This window comes from Hevea brasiliensis, chromosome 14, assembly GCF_030052815.1.
Source record: "Hevea brasiliensis isolate MT/VB/25A 57/8 chromosome 14, ASM3005281v1, whole genome shotgun sequence".
NCBI lineage: Eukaryota > Viridiplantae > Streptophyta > Magnoliopsida > Malpighiales > Euphorbiaceae > Hevea > Hevea brasiliensis.
The window spans coordinates 18,435,667-18,450,594 of NC_079506.1; the positions used below are offsets into that span (position 1 = coordinate 18,435,667).

The 14,928-nt window shown below is 33.1% G+C and overlaps 1 protein-coding gene across 1 annotated transcript; it reads left to right on the plus strand.

Moving 5' to 3' along the window:
• Window positions 1–1,444: 1,444 nt before the first annotated feature.
• Window positions 1,445–6,662, plus strand: LOC131172816 (probable LRR receptor-like serine/threonine-protein kinase At1g53440). The gene is made up of 6 exons (XM_058134353.1): window positions 1,445–1,570; window positions 5,416–5,560; window positions 5,676–5,836; window positions 5,902–6,015; window positions 6,097–6,241; window positions 6,394–6,662. Exons 1-6 carry the CDS (start codon window positions 1,445–1,447, stop codon window positions 6,660–6,662), a joined length of 960 nt encoding a protein of 319 aa, XP_057990336.1.
• Window positions 6,663–14,928: the final 8,266 nt, after the last annotated feature.

Consider the following 14,928-nt stretch of genomic DNA (forward strand, 5'->3'; position numbering starts at 1 on the left):
CATTAATTAAATTTATTTTCCAAGCTTTTAGTTGGTTATGAATGCTTGCAAAAACAGGCTTTTGATTTCAATAAAGAATATTTTATTGAATATAGGCCGAAAGAACTGGCCAACCGAAATGCACAGAACGTTAAAGCCGAGGTAGGAAGCTCTTCACAGTATCAAACAGGAAAAGAGGTTTTGGCTAGATTGGATGTTTATCCTAGCAAATTACCACAAAATATGGGATCCAGCAAAAACCTTTCGGGTTTAAGGTACAAGCAATCAGCCGACGAATTGGAGATAAACGAAGAGTGGTTCTCTTCCTCTTTGGTGGCTACCGTTTTGAACCCTATTCTAGTCGAACATTTGTCACTGTACTTCGCTACCGAGGGTGTTCATTCGATTAAAATATTTCCTATGGGTGGTGACCAAGTACTGTTGACTTTCGATTCAATTTTGATCATGGACACTTTCAAGGATGTTCAATCGGCTTGGCTGTACCAATGGTTTTCTGAATTCACTCCATGGGAACCAATGCTTAATTCCACCAATTCTGGGTAAGGTTCCATGGAATCCCTCTGCACATATGGAATGAGAAATTTTTTTTTCTTGGTTGGGAATCTTTGGGGGTCCTACGTGGCAACTCACATATCCACCATATCAAATCAATAATTGATTGTGCAAGGTTGCTTATCCCAATTGATTCTCCTGCGCCTGTCAATAAATCAATTTCTATGGACTTGGATTGCCTCAGATACAACATCGTCGAAATTGAAGACCCACCCTTACTTGCGATCTTTCGATCCTCTGTTCAGAATTGCGCCGATGAACAAGAAACTTCTGAGGGATCCGATGAGCAGTGCTCTGAGGGGTCCTTCCAACGTTCCAGCTAAATTGGGCTCTCGAATTCCAATGCCGTCGCATCTTCCAATCATGTCTATATGCAACTTTTGAAGACCCAGCTGCTAATTTAGTCTGCGACACTCCTTTACACGAGGAGAGCAGTAGGGAACAGGGTGGACGATATCCTCAATTGTGCAGTACACCATTTTGTTGCCGAAGGCTCGTGCGAGACATTCAAGGACACTGTTGCTGAGTCCAGCTCAGATATTCTTAGAGATATGCAGATTTGTTTAGCCAAAGCTAATGATTTTGAAAGGGAGATGATCTCAAGGCCGACATCTGTAGAATGTCCCTAGTTTGCATGTTGAAGATCTTCAGGAAGTGAAGTTTGGGGTTGGTGACTTGGCGGGTCACACGGTATATCTGGTGGTAATGAAGCTGAACTGGTTGCATGTAAAAGGCCCATCACTAACAATGAGCCCATTGCTCTCTTAGCACCCTCCAGCCCAACTAATTTAAGTAACTCGCCCATTGCTCTTCTTAAAACGACAAGAATTCAGAAGAACAAGAAAGCATTGCAGGCCCATCGTAGACTGTTACAGATAGTGATATAGGGCGCATGAACGCCCTTTTATACTCTAACGATGGTGCCATTCGTTCCCTAAATCTTACCTCTGAAGCTAAAGCCACTATTGAGTTTAGAAGGGACTTGGGTATCGCTTTTGATGGGGAGGACGAGTTCCTAGTGAGTTAATCCAACAATGATTGTCGCAAATCACGACAGCATTGATTTCCGAAATTATACTTAAAAAAGAAAAGGTTAAATTACAAGTAGAATAATTTCAATTAATAACCTTCAACAAGATTAATGAAGAGAAGAGAAAAAGAAAAATTTATATATATAGCAAATAGCTTCTTTTTCCTGAATATTAGAAAGAAAAATTATAATTAGTAAATTTTATTTTCGCTCTTTAAATTATATAAACAAAAAAGCAGTGTTATATGTAAATAATATTTATGCTTCTATTTCAATATATTATTTATATAAATTATTTAAATATTTTATTAAAATCATAAGTGATGAGATATATGACATTTAAATAATTTTAATTTTATAATTACAAATTAAAATTAAATAAATAACCAATGTCTCTGCAAAGTATTTCTATACAAAAATAGATATAAAAAAAAGACACATAAATAGTCAAAATTCGTAACAATCCATTACAAACATAGAACTTCTTGCCACACCAGGGCATAAGCACCTATCCAATGAATAATCGGAACATCATTAAAATATTGATGAATCCTACCATAAAACATAATAGATCTCATTATAAAACATGATAGGTCGAACTACAAAATATGATTTCCTAATTTTTAATTGGTTGGGCGTATAAAATAGCTTATACATTTTGGTGTAATCGAGAATTTTCCTTTATGATATACATAATATTTTTGTAATTTTTTTTCATTAATGCTTTATATACTTTTATTTATATTTACTATTAAGATTTACATAATTTAATATTTATAATAAAAAAATAACTTAGAAAAAATGTATCTATCCTTTCTTGTATTTATCATTTTCGTGTATATCTACGATTTGTATTATATATCTACTGTAACCATCTTTTATGGTTATTATCTGCACTTGTATATTTCACTAATGATCATTTCGCAAGCATGTTGGGCGACTAACTCCTTTGGTAGTTTGTCCTCTCTTCCCAACCCATCACAATATCTGACCATCAAACTTATGTCAACAAATAACCTCCTGTGTAAGGCTCAAATTCTTCCTCTTTTGCATGGCTACAATCTTGTATCCCATGTTGACGATAACTCCTCTCCTCCCCTACGAACACTGGAAAATGATACCCAAAATCCTGCATATTTTCCTTTGTTTCGGCGGGATCAAATAGTTCTTAGCTGGCTGTTTTCTTCAATTTCTCAACTGTTGCTTCCTCAGATTATTGTTATCTAGAAACCATTTTTGCATCTAGATCTCACATTAAGGTTTTGCAAATCTTAAAATTAAAAGTTTAAACTCAAATTATATAATTAGGCCCAAATTGACTCACCATTACCATTTAAATGGTAATTTGAAGTTCAATAAGAATTGATTCTCATAAAATAACATAGCGAAAATAAGAATCGATTCTCATAAAATAAGATATCGAAATTTATAAAACGAAAGAATAAAAAATGGATGATCATTTATTTTACACTTGATGACATCTTTTATTTAGCCTTGAAATTTAGATTGTGTTGATTATTTGGAATGAAAAACTATAGCAACAAAACTAGTTATAATAGTCCTTTAGTCATTACGATCGTGATAAAACTAAGGATGAGCCTACTTTCACAACTATAATGACTAATACCATAATCTTTTAAATACTATTTTAATTATAATGTGATGCATATAATTACTATACAAAAAATAAGATATTTTCATATTACTATAACTTTTTTTGGGTATTTTTTGTTCTTCTCAATGGGAGAGTAGAGAGAATTCAATCAATTGCCTTAGAAAGAAAAGAAATTATATAATAAAATAGAAATTTTGAATCAAATGGGAAAAAGCAAAAGTAGGAAAAGAGAAAGAGAAGGATGGTGCTTACTGGTCAAACAACTATTGACTGACCATTTTTGGTGAGTGTAGCAGCCTTCAATCATCTTCTTCGGCCTTAGACAAACGTGAACACCAACCCTAAATACTTTCAATGATACAACCATTATATATAGAATGATTTTATTATAGCTATTGATCATGGTCCATTCTACATAGATCCTTTCATAATAAATAGTTAAAATTTATCTGTTGTACATTCAATAGTTGCATAGAATAATTTCTCTACAGATAAGAAAGTGCACCTGGAGGATAGAGGATCATAGTAAGGCATGAGGTGAAATATCATCTACTAGAATTATATAAAAATGCACCAGTAATATTCAAGAAAGATGATGAAGTTACAATGGTCTCACTTAAGTACCACCTCCTTAGACAACATTTTTTAAACATGCACTTCATACAATTGTAATAAAATTGAACTACTGATAAGTACCATCTTCCTATAACACTACCACGGTACTAAGGATTTATGCCACGAAAGTATGGATAAATAGGAGTCGTCACCCAAGTAATAACTGAGACATATTCAGTGTTTACCAAAGGTCATTGATGACAACTTACTCCTTGCAGAGTTTCCATAATCATCATTACCATAGCCCAATGTCTAAGTTTGAGATAGTGGATACATAAGAGGAAGGCATTAGGCAACTTTTATGCCTTGTCTAAACTTGTTAATTCGAGTGTCAATCCTCTACTAATATTTCTAGAAGTCTTGTTTATTATTCCTCTATTAAACTTTATCTTAAAAATGCAATTCTAATCCTATACACGCAAGTAATTCACAAACAATTTTTATGCACAAATAATTTCTATCTATGGGGTTATTAATTATTTAAATGATATTTATCAGATGACTAAAATTAATTTATTATTAAGATTTAATTTACAAATAAATTTAATTTCAAACAACCCTAAGTTTCTATTTAACCTAATTAACTAATTTTGTACTAAGTTACCCTAAGGATAATTAAACTAAATTAATTATGTACATGTGTAATTTATTCTAATATCACATAAGGCCCAAACAATCACAACCTAAAAAAGATTCTAATATGCTAATTTATTTTACAATTACTAAGTATTAAATTAAATTTATTTTATATGCCAATGTTAATTTAATTTACAAACAAGATTAATTTTAATTTACCAAATATTTATTTAACTTAATTACATGTAAAAATTGGTTAAATTAAAAATAACGTTAATTTTAATTTTTAACAAAAAAATCTTATTATTACTATAATTTCATGCCAATAGTTATTTTAGGAATTTAGGGTTACTTACTTGCTGTAATTGCAGTTGTCATTGGGGCAAACTATTCTTAAAAAAAGGGCATTTTGTTCTAGTATGACAATGATATTCCTGACTTATTCTCGTTTAGCTTCACATAAGCTTTTCGCAAATGTCCTCTTTGGTACTTACCTTAGGGCTATTTATCAATTTTACTTGCAATAAAAAAATAAAGAAACTAAAGAAAATAAATGAAGTAAAGAAAATATTAATAACAAATCACATTGGATTCTAGCTCTAGTCTCCTAAGAGATAAAAATTCCTAATTAGTTATAGTTACCTAAGGGTCTAGTTCTTCTAACATAATCCAAACACTTCATAATACTTCTTGAATTAAAAGAACATAGAAAAATGGATCAATATCAATTGGAACCCAAAAACACAGAAGAGCATGCATAAATATTCAATTCCTAAATTCTGGTGGATTGATAGTAATAAGAATTCTAATTTTTGAAAAATAGTTAGACATGCCTATAAATCATGAAAAATTACAGAAGACAGCCAAAATATTATACAAGATTATAAAATTTATAGACCAAACAAAACCCCAGCTGAATAGTCTACACAAATGGTAACTTTTCTCAATGACAGAATCACATTACTTTTTTATAAAATTTATAACTCATCAACCACAATAGATATGAATGTGAAACTAATTGAAAAAGATTCGTAAGATACCCAAGGAGTTACCTGTTCTTGTACATGATAATCTATTGGAGATTCATTTCTTTTGGGCCGGCAAAGGAACATCTCCATTATATCCGCCATTTCTCAATGGACCTCTTATATCAGCTATTGCTGTAACCCCAAGTAAATAAATAATTAAATAAATTATCAAAGTTTAATTACATTTCCTTAAACTTCACAATTGGTGAGAAAAAAAAAAAAAAAAAAACTTCTTGCTTACTTCCACTGCTGTTTTCAGACTTCAAAGTTGGCGGAGAGAAGCTCTCTCCTCGACAAATAGCAGGGATTGTTGTAGGTGCTGTATTAACTCCATTGCTTGTATTGGCATTCATGTGGAAAATGGGCTGCCTTAAAAGCAAAGAGCTACAAAGTGAGACTCTATACACTGCACGCATGCATGTATACCAATATCTTTGAAAGAAGTAATGCAATAATTTTCTTCTTCTATCTTTTGTTTTGTGTAGACAGAAATACACATAGAAGGCAAATCTTTCACCCTCCAAGAAATAATAGATGCTACTCGAAATTTTAACTCCAAAATGGAGATTGGAAAAGGGCGTTATGGGATAGTATACAAGGTAATGAATGACTTCATAAAGAATTGTAGTCTCACGAAAATTAATTTTTTAAGCTGAGATGAGATATTCTTTTGCATGCAGGCTGAACTTCCTGATGAAATTAAATTAGCAGTGAAGAAGATTTCTCCTGACATAAATCAGCAAGAGAAGAATGAATTAAAAAGTGAAATTTTCAGCCTGAAATCATTGAGGCATGAGAACGTGGTTAAATTGTTGGATGGCTATTGTGATAAGAAAGGCCTTTATCGGCTAATATATTAGTATATGGATAATGGCTCCCTACATCAGACCTTGTTCGGTAAGAAAACATAGCATATAAAATTTGTGTTTAATTAAGTTGCAAAATTGAGCATAAATACTTTCTTGATGAATTTGTAGATCCAAATTCAAGAACCATTCTTGATTGGAAAGTGAGACATGATATATGCTTGGGGATAGCAAAAGGTTTGAAGTATCTACATGAAGAAAAAAGATTTGACATTGTTCATGGAAATATAAAAGCTGCAAATATTCTCCTTGACAAATCTTACACTGCTAAGTTATCGGACATCGGATTAGCAAGGCTTTGCCGTGAGGAAGATCCATTCGTGTCTATCATCAAAGCAAGAGCAAGCAGATGTTTACAGTTTTGGAGTTGTTCTACTTGAAATTGTCAGTGGGAAAATCAGTGCAGATCATGCGCGAAACGGGGAAAATGATTTCCTCCTTGACAAGATAAGTGAGGCTTAGCATAATTCAATTACAATTGGAAAATCAATCATATTCAACGAGCACTTATTAGAAAAGCAATTTTAATATTAAAATCTTTGTCACTTTCATTCTTTATCTGTTATTTGAAAAATTATAAATCAGAAATAACTATTATATATATATATATATATATATATATATATATATGAGCTATATTTAATATAGATAATAATTCTGTTGTTCTCCTTTGAATAATAATCATATGTAGGAGTTAGACACATGCACATACCGACAAGTCTTTATGTTATACATTAATTAATATTAGTTCTGTGTGAATTTTCTCTAATGACGTTGGCATGGATTTTATGCACGTGCGTGAATGTGTTCTAATTAGCAATATTTTTTGATTTACACAATAATTTGGAAATATATTATTCATAGACGCTAATATATATATATATATATATATATGTATTTTTCCTTTCTTTTATTTCCACTATTTCCCCATGAAATAATATCCTACAACTGTAGCCGAAAAAATTAAAAAAAAAATTAAATGAAATAAAGGAAATATATGTGTATTAGAGTTCAAATTCAATCGGAATTAGGAAGTATAATTAGTTTAGGACGTATAATTTATTTAGAAAGTTTAATAGAATTTAAATTATGAAATTTAATAATTAGATTCCTAAAAAGAATAGGTTTTAGTAGTCTATATATATGTGTAGTTCGTAAACCATTGTATGGAATGTATTATAGAGAGCTCACGAAGTGGAGAAGTGTGTTGAATTCCATGAGTTTTATTTGATTGATTTTTAGGGTAAGAAAAAAATTTGTTAAAACAAGCACCTAATTCTAAGGCACAAACAAAAATTACACAATCACATAATATAGAATAGAGAAGAAGAAGAATATAGTATTTAACGTGGTTTGACCATAAGGTATATCTCCACGGGCAAGACAAAAGAAAAAAAATTTAATTATGATGAAAAAATGAGAAAAATATAATCACTCAGAACTCTCAAACCCTAACCCCGGTGTATTTCCGAATATCTCATAACTCTATCGCAAAAGGTAGAATATTATAATATTTATACTGATCTATACACAGGGGCAACTTTTTATCCCAATCGGGTGGCAATACAAAATTTTCTGGTAGAGTCACAATTCGAATCTATGAAGACATATCCAAAATTCAAGCCACATAAAAATAAAAATTTTACTCTTAGCTTGAATTCCCTCTATCATCAACAAAATAACCACAAATACTTTGTAGGCAATGTCTAAACTTACTGACTGAGACTCCATTGGTCATCATATCTGCTAGATTATCATATGTGGAGATTTTCTGCATAACTACAGTTCCCCGAGATATCATGTCCATAATAAAGTGATATCTGATATCAATGTGTTTAGTTCACTAATGGTATATCTAATTCTTTGCAAGATGTATTGCACTCTGGCTTTCACAAAACACTGTTGGCATGTTCTGTATCAACCCAAGATCACTCACCAAACCTTATAATCATAAAGCTTCCTTTACTACCTCTACTAAAGCCATATATTCAGTCTCTGTGATAGACAAAGCAACTGTAGCTTGCAATGTTGCCTTCCAACTGATAGCACTTCCAAAGAGAGTAAACAAATAACCTATCAAAGATCTCCTCTTTTCTAGGTCCCCTACAAAATCTGAATCCACATAACTAACAACTAAATTACTCATCTTGGCTCTGTTAAATGTCAAACCAATATCTATAGTGCCCTTTAAATACCTCAAAATCCATTTCTGTGACGCCCCTTACCCGTCTACTGTATAGCCGAGCAAGAAGTGCCACATTCGGTGCTGAAGCATCCTATCTTGTTTTATCATATCTATTGTAAACTTTTGATGTCATTTAAAATATGTATTCTGTGTGTAGAATTTTTTTTTTATATATATATCTTATTTCTGTGGAGACGCAGACAGAGCCTCCCCTGTTTTATTAGTATCTGACGAGTTTCCACTAATCACCTGTTAACATGTCCATATTCATTTCACACATTTCCATATCATATTCTCTTTTATCATTTCATTCACAGTTATTTATGAGATCTCAAAAATATCATCTACTGCATTCATATAGAAATTCATAGATAATAAATTACAAGTTTATATTACAATCTCAAAATGGAATACATCATGTGTTTATGTACAATGAACAAAAAGTATAAAATCTAAACATACATGGGCTCTACCAAAAAGAAATACAACTATAGAGGAGACTAGTAAACACTAGCAGATCTGATCGGTCTTTGTGTGAACACTACTACTGCTGCTGCTGCGGTTGCTGAGACTGATCTCCAGTACCTACCCGATGGAAAACTAACGCGCTAAGCATAACGCTTAGTGGTGCATAATTTATAATAATAATAATAATTTAACAATTGAAATAATAATTACAATTTATAATTCTGGGTCTTTTGCATTTTTATTACACTTTGGAAATAATAAAAATTATTGGGATCTTTTCTGTTTACTTATTGTGTATTCAGTACTATTAATCATTATCAATGCCCAAGAAACCTATAACAAATTATAAAAGCTAGACACACGGGAGTATACAGGTTAGATAGCCATACCTTGTATACATCTATCAGGCACGAGGCCAACTGTCAGGTACGAGGCCAGCTGTCAGGCATGAGGTCTGCTGTCAGGCATGAGGCCTGCTGTCAGGCTTGTAAAGCCAGAAATAAGGTTAGGCACAATGGCCAATGGGTAGGCATATAGCCTGTAGAACAATCATATCAGACATATATTGTCAGTTCATGATTTACTCTATAAGCAGTACTGCTATCTATGGTTCCTAATTGGTATACCAATTTATCCAAACTAAATAAATAAGTCTAGGTATACTATGGGCAATTAAACATTTTTAATTATTTTAGTACTATTCACTGTTACTATTTTCTAGTACTGTTCAATGGTACCATTAATTTCATATTAATAGGACATTAGTCCCAATTTACATATTCATATCATTTTTAATATTTAATTAGCCTTATGAGTATTTTAATCACCATGTATAGCATTTTTCCCATGAACCTTTCTTTAGGTTCATTTTGATGTGTTATCTTTTTCTAGGAATTTGACTAGGTTAGGATGTCTATTTGGTCACACTTCCTTCATAACAAATGCTCCTCTATGTTTAAACTTGAATTTCAGTTTTTGAATCACTGAATTTGGGGTTATAGAACTCAAGTTATGGTTAAAATACCATAACTGGTCCCTTTGCCTCTAAGCTGTCCAAAATTTTCGATTCCTTATTGACCAGTCATTTGATCATTTTATGGTCATTTTTAGACTTAGGTTCCGTCACAAGATATGTTCCTCTATGTCTTAGGGACTCCTAGGTAAATTTCATAATTTTTCAAGCTTAGTATAGTGAGTTATAGTCAATGTATTAACCTGGACTCTTAATCCTATAAAGGCAATAGTCAATCTTCAGGGCAGTATATTTATCCCTCTTTTTAGGGTCTTTACACTTAGAATTTGGCAAAGGTGTCTAAATTAATGTTGTAGCCCTAAGTATCATGTTTTCAGATCATATTGGCACATCTCAAATGGAACTTCCTAGTGGGAGTTATGGCCAAATGAACACATGGGTATCAAATGGCATTGTGGGTTCAACTTAACATTTTCTAGATTTCAATTCCTAACTTTGGCTAATATTTTCCCTAGGATGCAATGGTTTCTAAAGCTTGGTCAAAACATAAAAATTGTTGTGCTATGTCTTATAAACTTTTGGCACTAGTTTCACTCAATTTGCAGCTTTGGAGACCAAGTTATGGCATTTTTGCCAAAACTGGTCAAGTATACCAAAGGAACAGTATTTTGGATAATTTCTGGGTTGGCAGTTTTAGTGACCCAATTTGTGCTAACAATTTGACTTGGTTAAAGGCAAAACGGGGTCAAGTGGTCTTCATGAAAAGTGTAGCTCTATTTCTAAGCTATCCATTGATGTAAATTTTAGGTCATTTAGACCAGTATAGAGAGAGTTATGAACAAATGAACACGTACTGTTCATTTGGTCATTTTCTGGGTTTCAGTGTTTGGTCATCCGGGTTTGGGCAGAGAATTGGTCATGATTTTGACAAAATTTAGATAGGGTTCCTCCTTGAAAAATGAAGGTTTGGATGTCCCAAAACACCTCCAATTAGACTCATACCAATTGGGGCAACCCAAAGGGAGATATGGCAATAAAAAGCTACTGGATTCAACAACAACACAACCTGCAGAAAATTCATACTCCCAATTTCAATCTCCTCCTTCTTCCAAACTCCAAATAAGCATATATGGCACTTCTATGAGCATCAATCTCATCTCAATTAGGTCAAATTCATGCATTTACACATGGTTCTCAATCATTTACGCAAACCCTAGTTTTCAAAGTTTCAAATTTACACAAACCCTACACAACCAACTCCCAACATTCTAACTCATCACCATTCTCATGGAACCATTTTTTCATTAGTTAAAAGTAATAAACTTCAAGTTCCATGGCTGCCCAAAAATCAAGGGTTCTTTCTTTCAAATTTTCTTTTCATTTTCGTAATATTTATACTTGGCTAAACATGTTTTTCATGTTTAATAAAGAGAAGAAGAGGGATTAGTGCACTAACTTTACTTGAGCTTCCCAAACCTCAATTTTCTTGCTTCCTATGGGTGTCTATAGCTTCCTTAAGGTGTGGGGAGTATTTTTTTATGAAGGGGACTATGGGTTTTGGTGTGTGAAAGCTTGGAAAATCAAGCTTGAAAGCTTGACAAAAATGGAGGGAAATGGGGACTAGGGTGGACGGCAAAGAAAGGGAAGAGATGGAGAAGATGACTTTAGTTGGTGAGTTTTGTCTCTTATGCTTTATATTTATATATTTATATATGTACTTAATTTGTTTTAAATTTTTATAAGATTTTCTTTTCTTTTCTTTTCCTTTCTTTTCTTTTTTTTTTCTTTTCTTTTCTTCTTCTTTCTTTTCTAATTCAATTTATAAAGTTTTAATTCATACTAATTATTTTAATTCTCTAAATTTTTAATTTGATATTTAGGTCAAAATTCACATTTGGGGGTGAAATGACCAAAATTCCCTTTGACTGTCTGAACAGACATTAATCGTCGGAACAGTAAAATGTACGGACTACCTACGGTGAGGGCGTTACAATTTCACTATCTACTAATGCTCTTTCCTAGGACACTCCATGTATCTACTCACAATACTAATTGCAAGTGAGTCAGGTCAGGTGCGAACCATAGCAGACATGATGCTACCAACAGCACTCAGATAGGGAATACTGGACATGTGTTCCATCTCCTTATCTATTTTTGATGACATGTCTGTAGATAACTTGAAATAAGCAGCAAACGGAACAGTTACAGGTTTAGCATTATTCATGTTGAAATGCTTACACTTCCTCAACATAGGCCTGTTGAGTCAAGAAAAACTTCCCAACACTTCTATCCAGAGTAATTTCTATTCCCAAAATCTTCTTTGCGGCACCCAAATCCTTCATCTCAAACTCATCACTCAAGAATGTTAATCTATAACATGCTTTTAGCAGTGATAAGCATGTCATCCACATATAATAGTAAATACACAAATGAATCATTTGAAAGCTTCCTATGATACACACAACTGTCATATGAATATGAACTATGAATGTATCAAATCTTTTGTACCACTGCCTAGGGGACTATTTTAGGCTATGTAAAGATTTCTTAAGCAAACAAACATGGTTTTCCATGCCTAGAATGACAAATCCCTCAGGCTGACTCATATAAATTTGCCCCTCCACCATGCAAAAATATTGTCCTCACATCTAATTACTTAAACTCTAGATTATGAAGAGCAACCATAGCAAGTAAGACTCTGATAGAACTATGCTTCACAACTGGAGAAAATACTCCATTAAAGTCAATCTCCTCCCTTAGAGTAAAGCCTTTTGTTACTAACCATGCCTTATATCAAGGTGCTTTAACCCTTAGAATGCCTTCCTTTTACTTAAACACCCATTTATAGCCTACTACTTTTTGTCCCTTAAGCAAAGTTACAAGCTCCCAAGCCTGATTCTTGTGAAGAGATTCAATTTCTTTACGCATAGCACTCACCCACCGATCTATATTTGAATAAGAAATAGCTTCTCTATAATTGCTAGGTTCATGCGCATCAACTGTCTCAACAACTAACAAGGCAAACGCAACTAGATCTATATATGCATATCTCTGTGGGGGTTTTATCTATCTTCTCTCTCTACCAGTTCCAATGCTATATGGTTCCTATTGTTGTTGCTTAGGTACATCCTCTTATTTATTAGGATCTTACATCTCATCCTCTAAATCACTAGACTGAACTGTCGAAGTATCAATATCAAGCTTCACCTGTTCTTTGACATCGTGATCTAATTTGGCCATGTCTCTACTAATAATTAATCCTGGAGATTTTGGATTATTGCACCACAACCTATAGCCTTTCACTCCAGATGCATACCCTGTAAATATGCATTTTCTTACCCTCAGCTCAAGCTTACCATATCTCACATTAGCATAAATAGGGCAAACAAACACTTTCAGCTGAGAGTAATCAACAGGTGAACTAGAACAGATCTCAAAAGGAGTTTTGCACTTAATAGCTATAAATGGAGATTTATTAACTAAGAAACAGATTATATTAATTGCTTCAGCCCATAAATCCTTTCCCAATCTTGAATGTGAGAGCATGCTTCGTGTTTTATCACATTCATGCATTCTGCAATACTATTATGTTGTGGTGTCCTTACACAAGTGCAGTGTCTCACTATACTTTTATTGTTGCAAAATGCATCAAACTAACGATTGTAAAATTCTAACTTGTTATCAGTTTTAAAATGCTTGACCTACTTTTCTATCTATTTCTCAATCATCGTCTTCCACTTTACAAAGGTTGAAAATGGCTCATCTTTTCTTTTCAAAAAATACACCCATAAAAGTCATGAAGTACCTGGCAATGCTCTTGGAAGGGATTCTATTAGGATTTCATATATCTGAGTAGATATAATCCACTGTTACTCTGATCTTATGCACTACCTTTTTATCAAACTTCACCCTAATATATTTGCCAAAAACATAGTGGTCACAAAAGTCCACAGATTTTGTTTTCTACTTGTCTAATAAATCCCACTTGCTCAACATAGATAACCCTGTTTCACTCATATGACCAAGGCGTAGATGCCACAATTAAGTCTGATTCTGATTATTACTTTTGGATGTTATTGCAACTTCCCCTAAAACTATATTGCCTTGAAGAAAATTCAATCCTGAAACCAAATTGCTCTTCATGAGTACCATAAAGTCCTTGCACAATTTAAGAATTGCATTCTCTGTATGGTGTCTGAATCCATGAGAGGCAAGTGTCCTAAGAGAAATCAGGTTCCTCGTCAATCCTAGAACATGCCAACACTTTATAGTTCTAACAACACCATCAAACATCCTCAATTTAATGTTACCAATTCCTTCCATAGATAATGCATGATCAAAAGGCTTGGTTGAGTTGAGATAATGCATGATCATTGCCCATAAATACTGTACCACTCGTCTGGTTATAAGTGACAAACTAGTTTCTATGTGGACACATATTATAAGTAGCACCAGTATCAAGAATCGAGGAATTCTATCCATGATCTGAACTCACGGATAAAATTTCCTCGGCTTTGTCATCAACATCATAATCGATAAAACTGTCAACCGCATTCACAAAACTTTCTAGTTGCTTTCCCTTTTTATTTTTTAACTTGGGATAATCTCTCCTGTAGTGTCCTTACTCCCCGCACTCAAAACAGTTAGCCTTTTTCATTCTTGACTTAGATCTGGCCTTAGATTTCTTCTTGCTGGAAGAACCCTTCCTTGAATATGTTCTTCTCCTGCTCACCAAACCTTCTCCCTTAAATCTTTCTCTATTATCTAGAAAATTCTTTTTCAACTCCTTCAATTTCAGAAAATTACTAATATTGTATAGTGAAATACTATTTTTTCCATATAACAGAGTATCAGTAAAAGTCTTATAGGAGGGTGGCCAAAAACATAACACAATAAGAGCCTAATCCTCACTATCAATATCAACATCAATATTCTTCAGGTCCATAATGATTGAATTAAATTCATCTAAATGTCCTTTAATGGATGTACCTTCGCTCATTCTCAGATTGTGAAGCCTTTT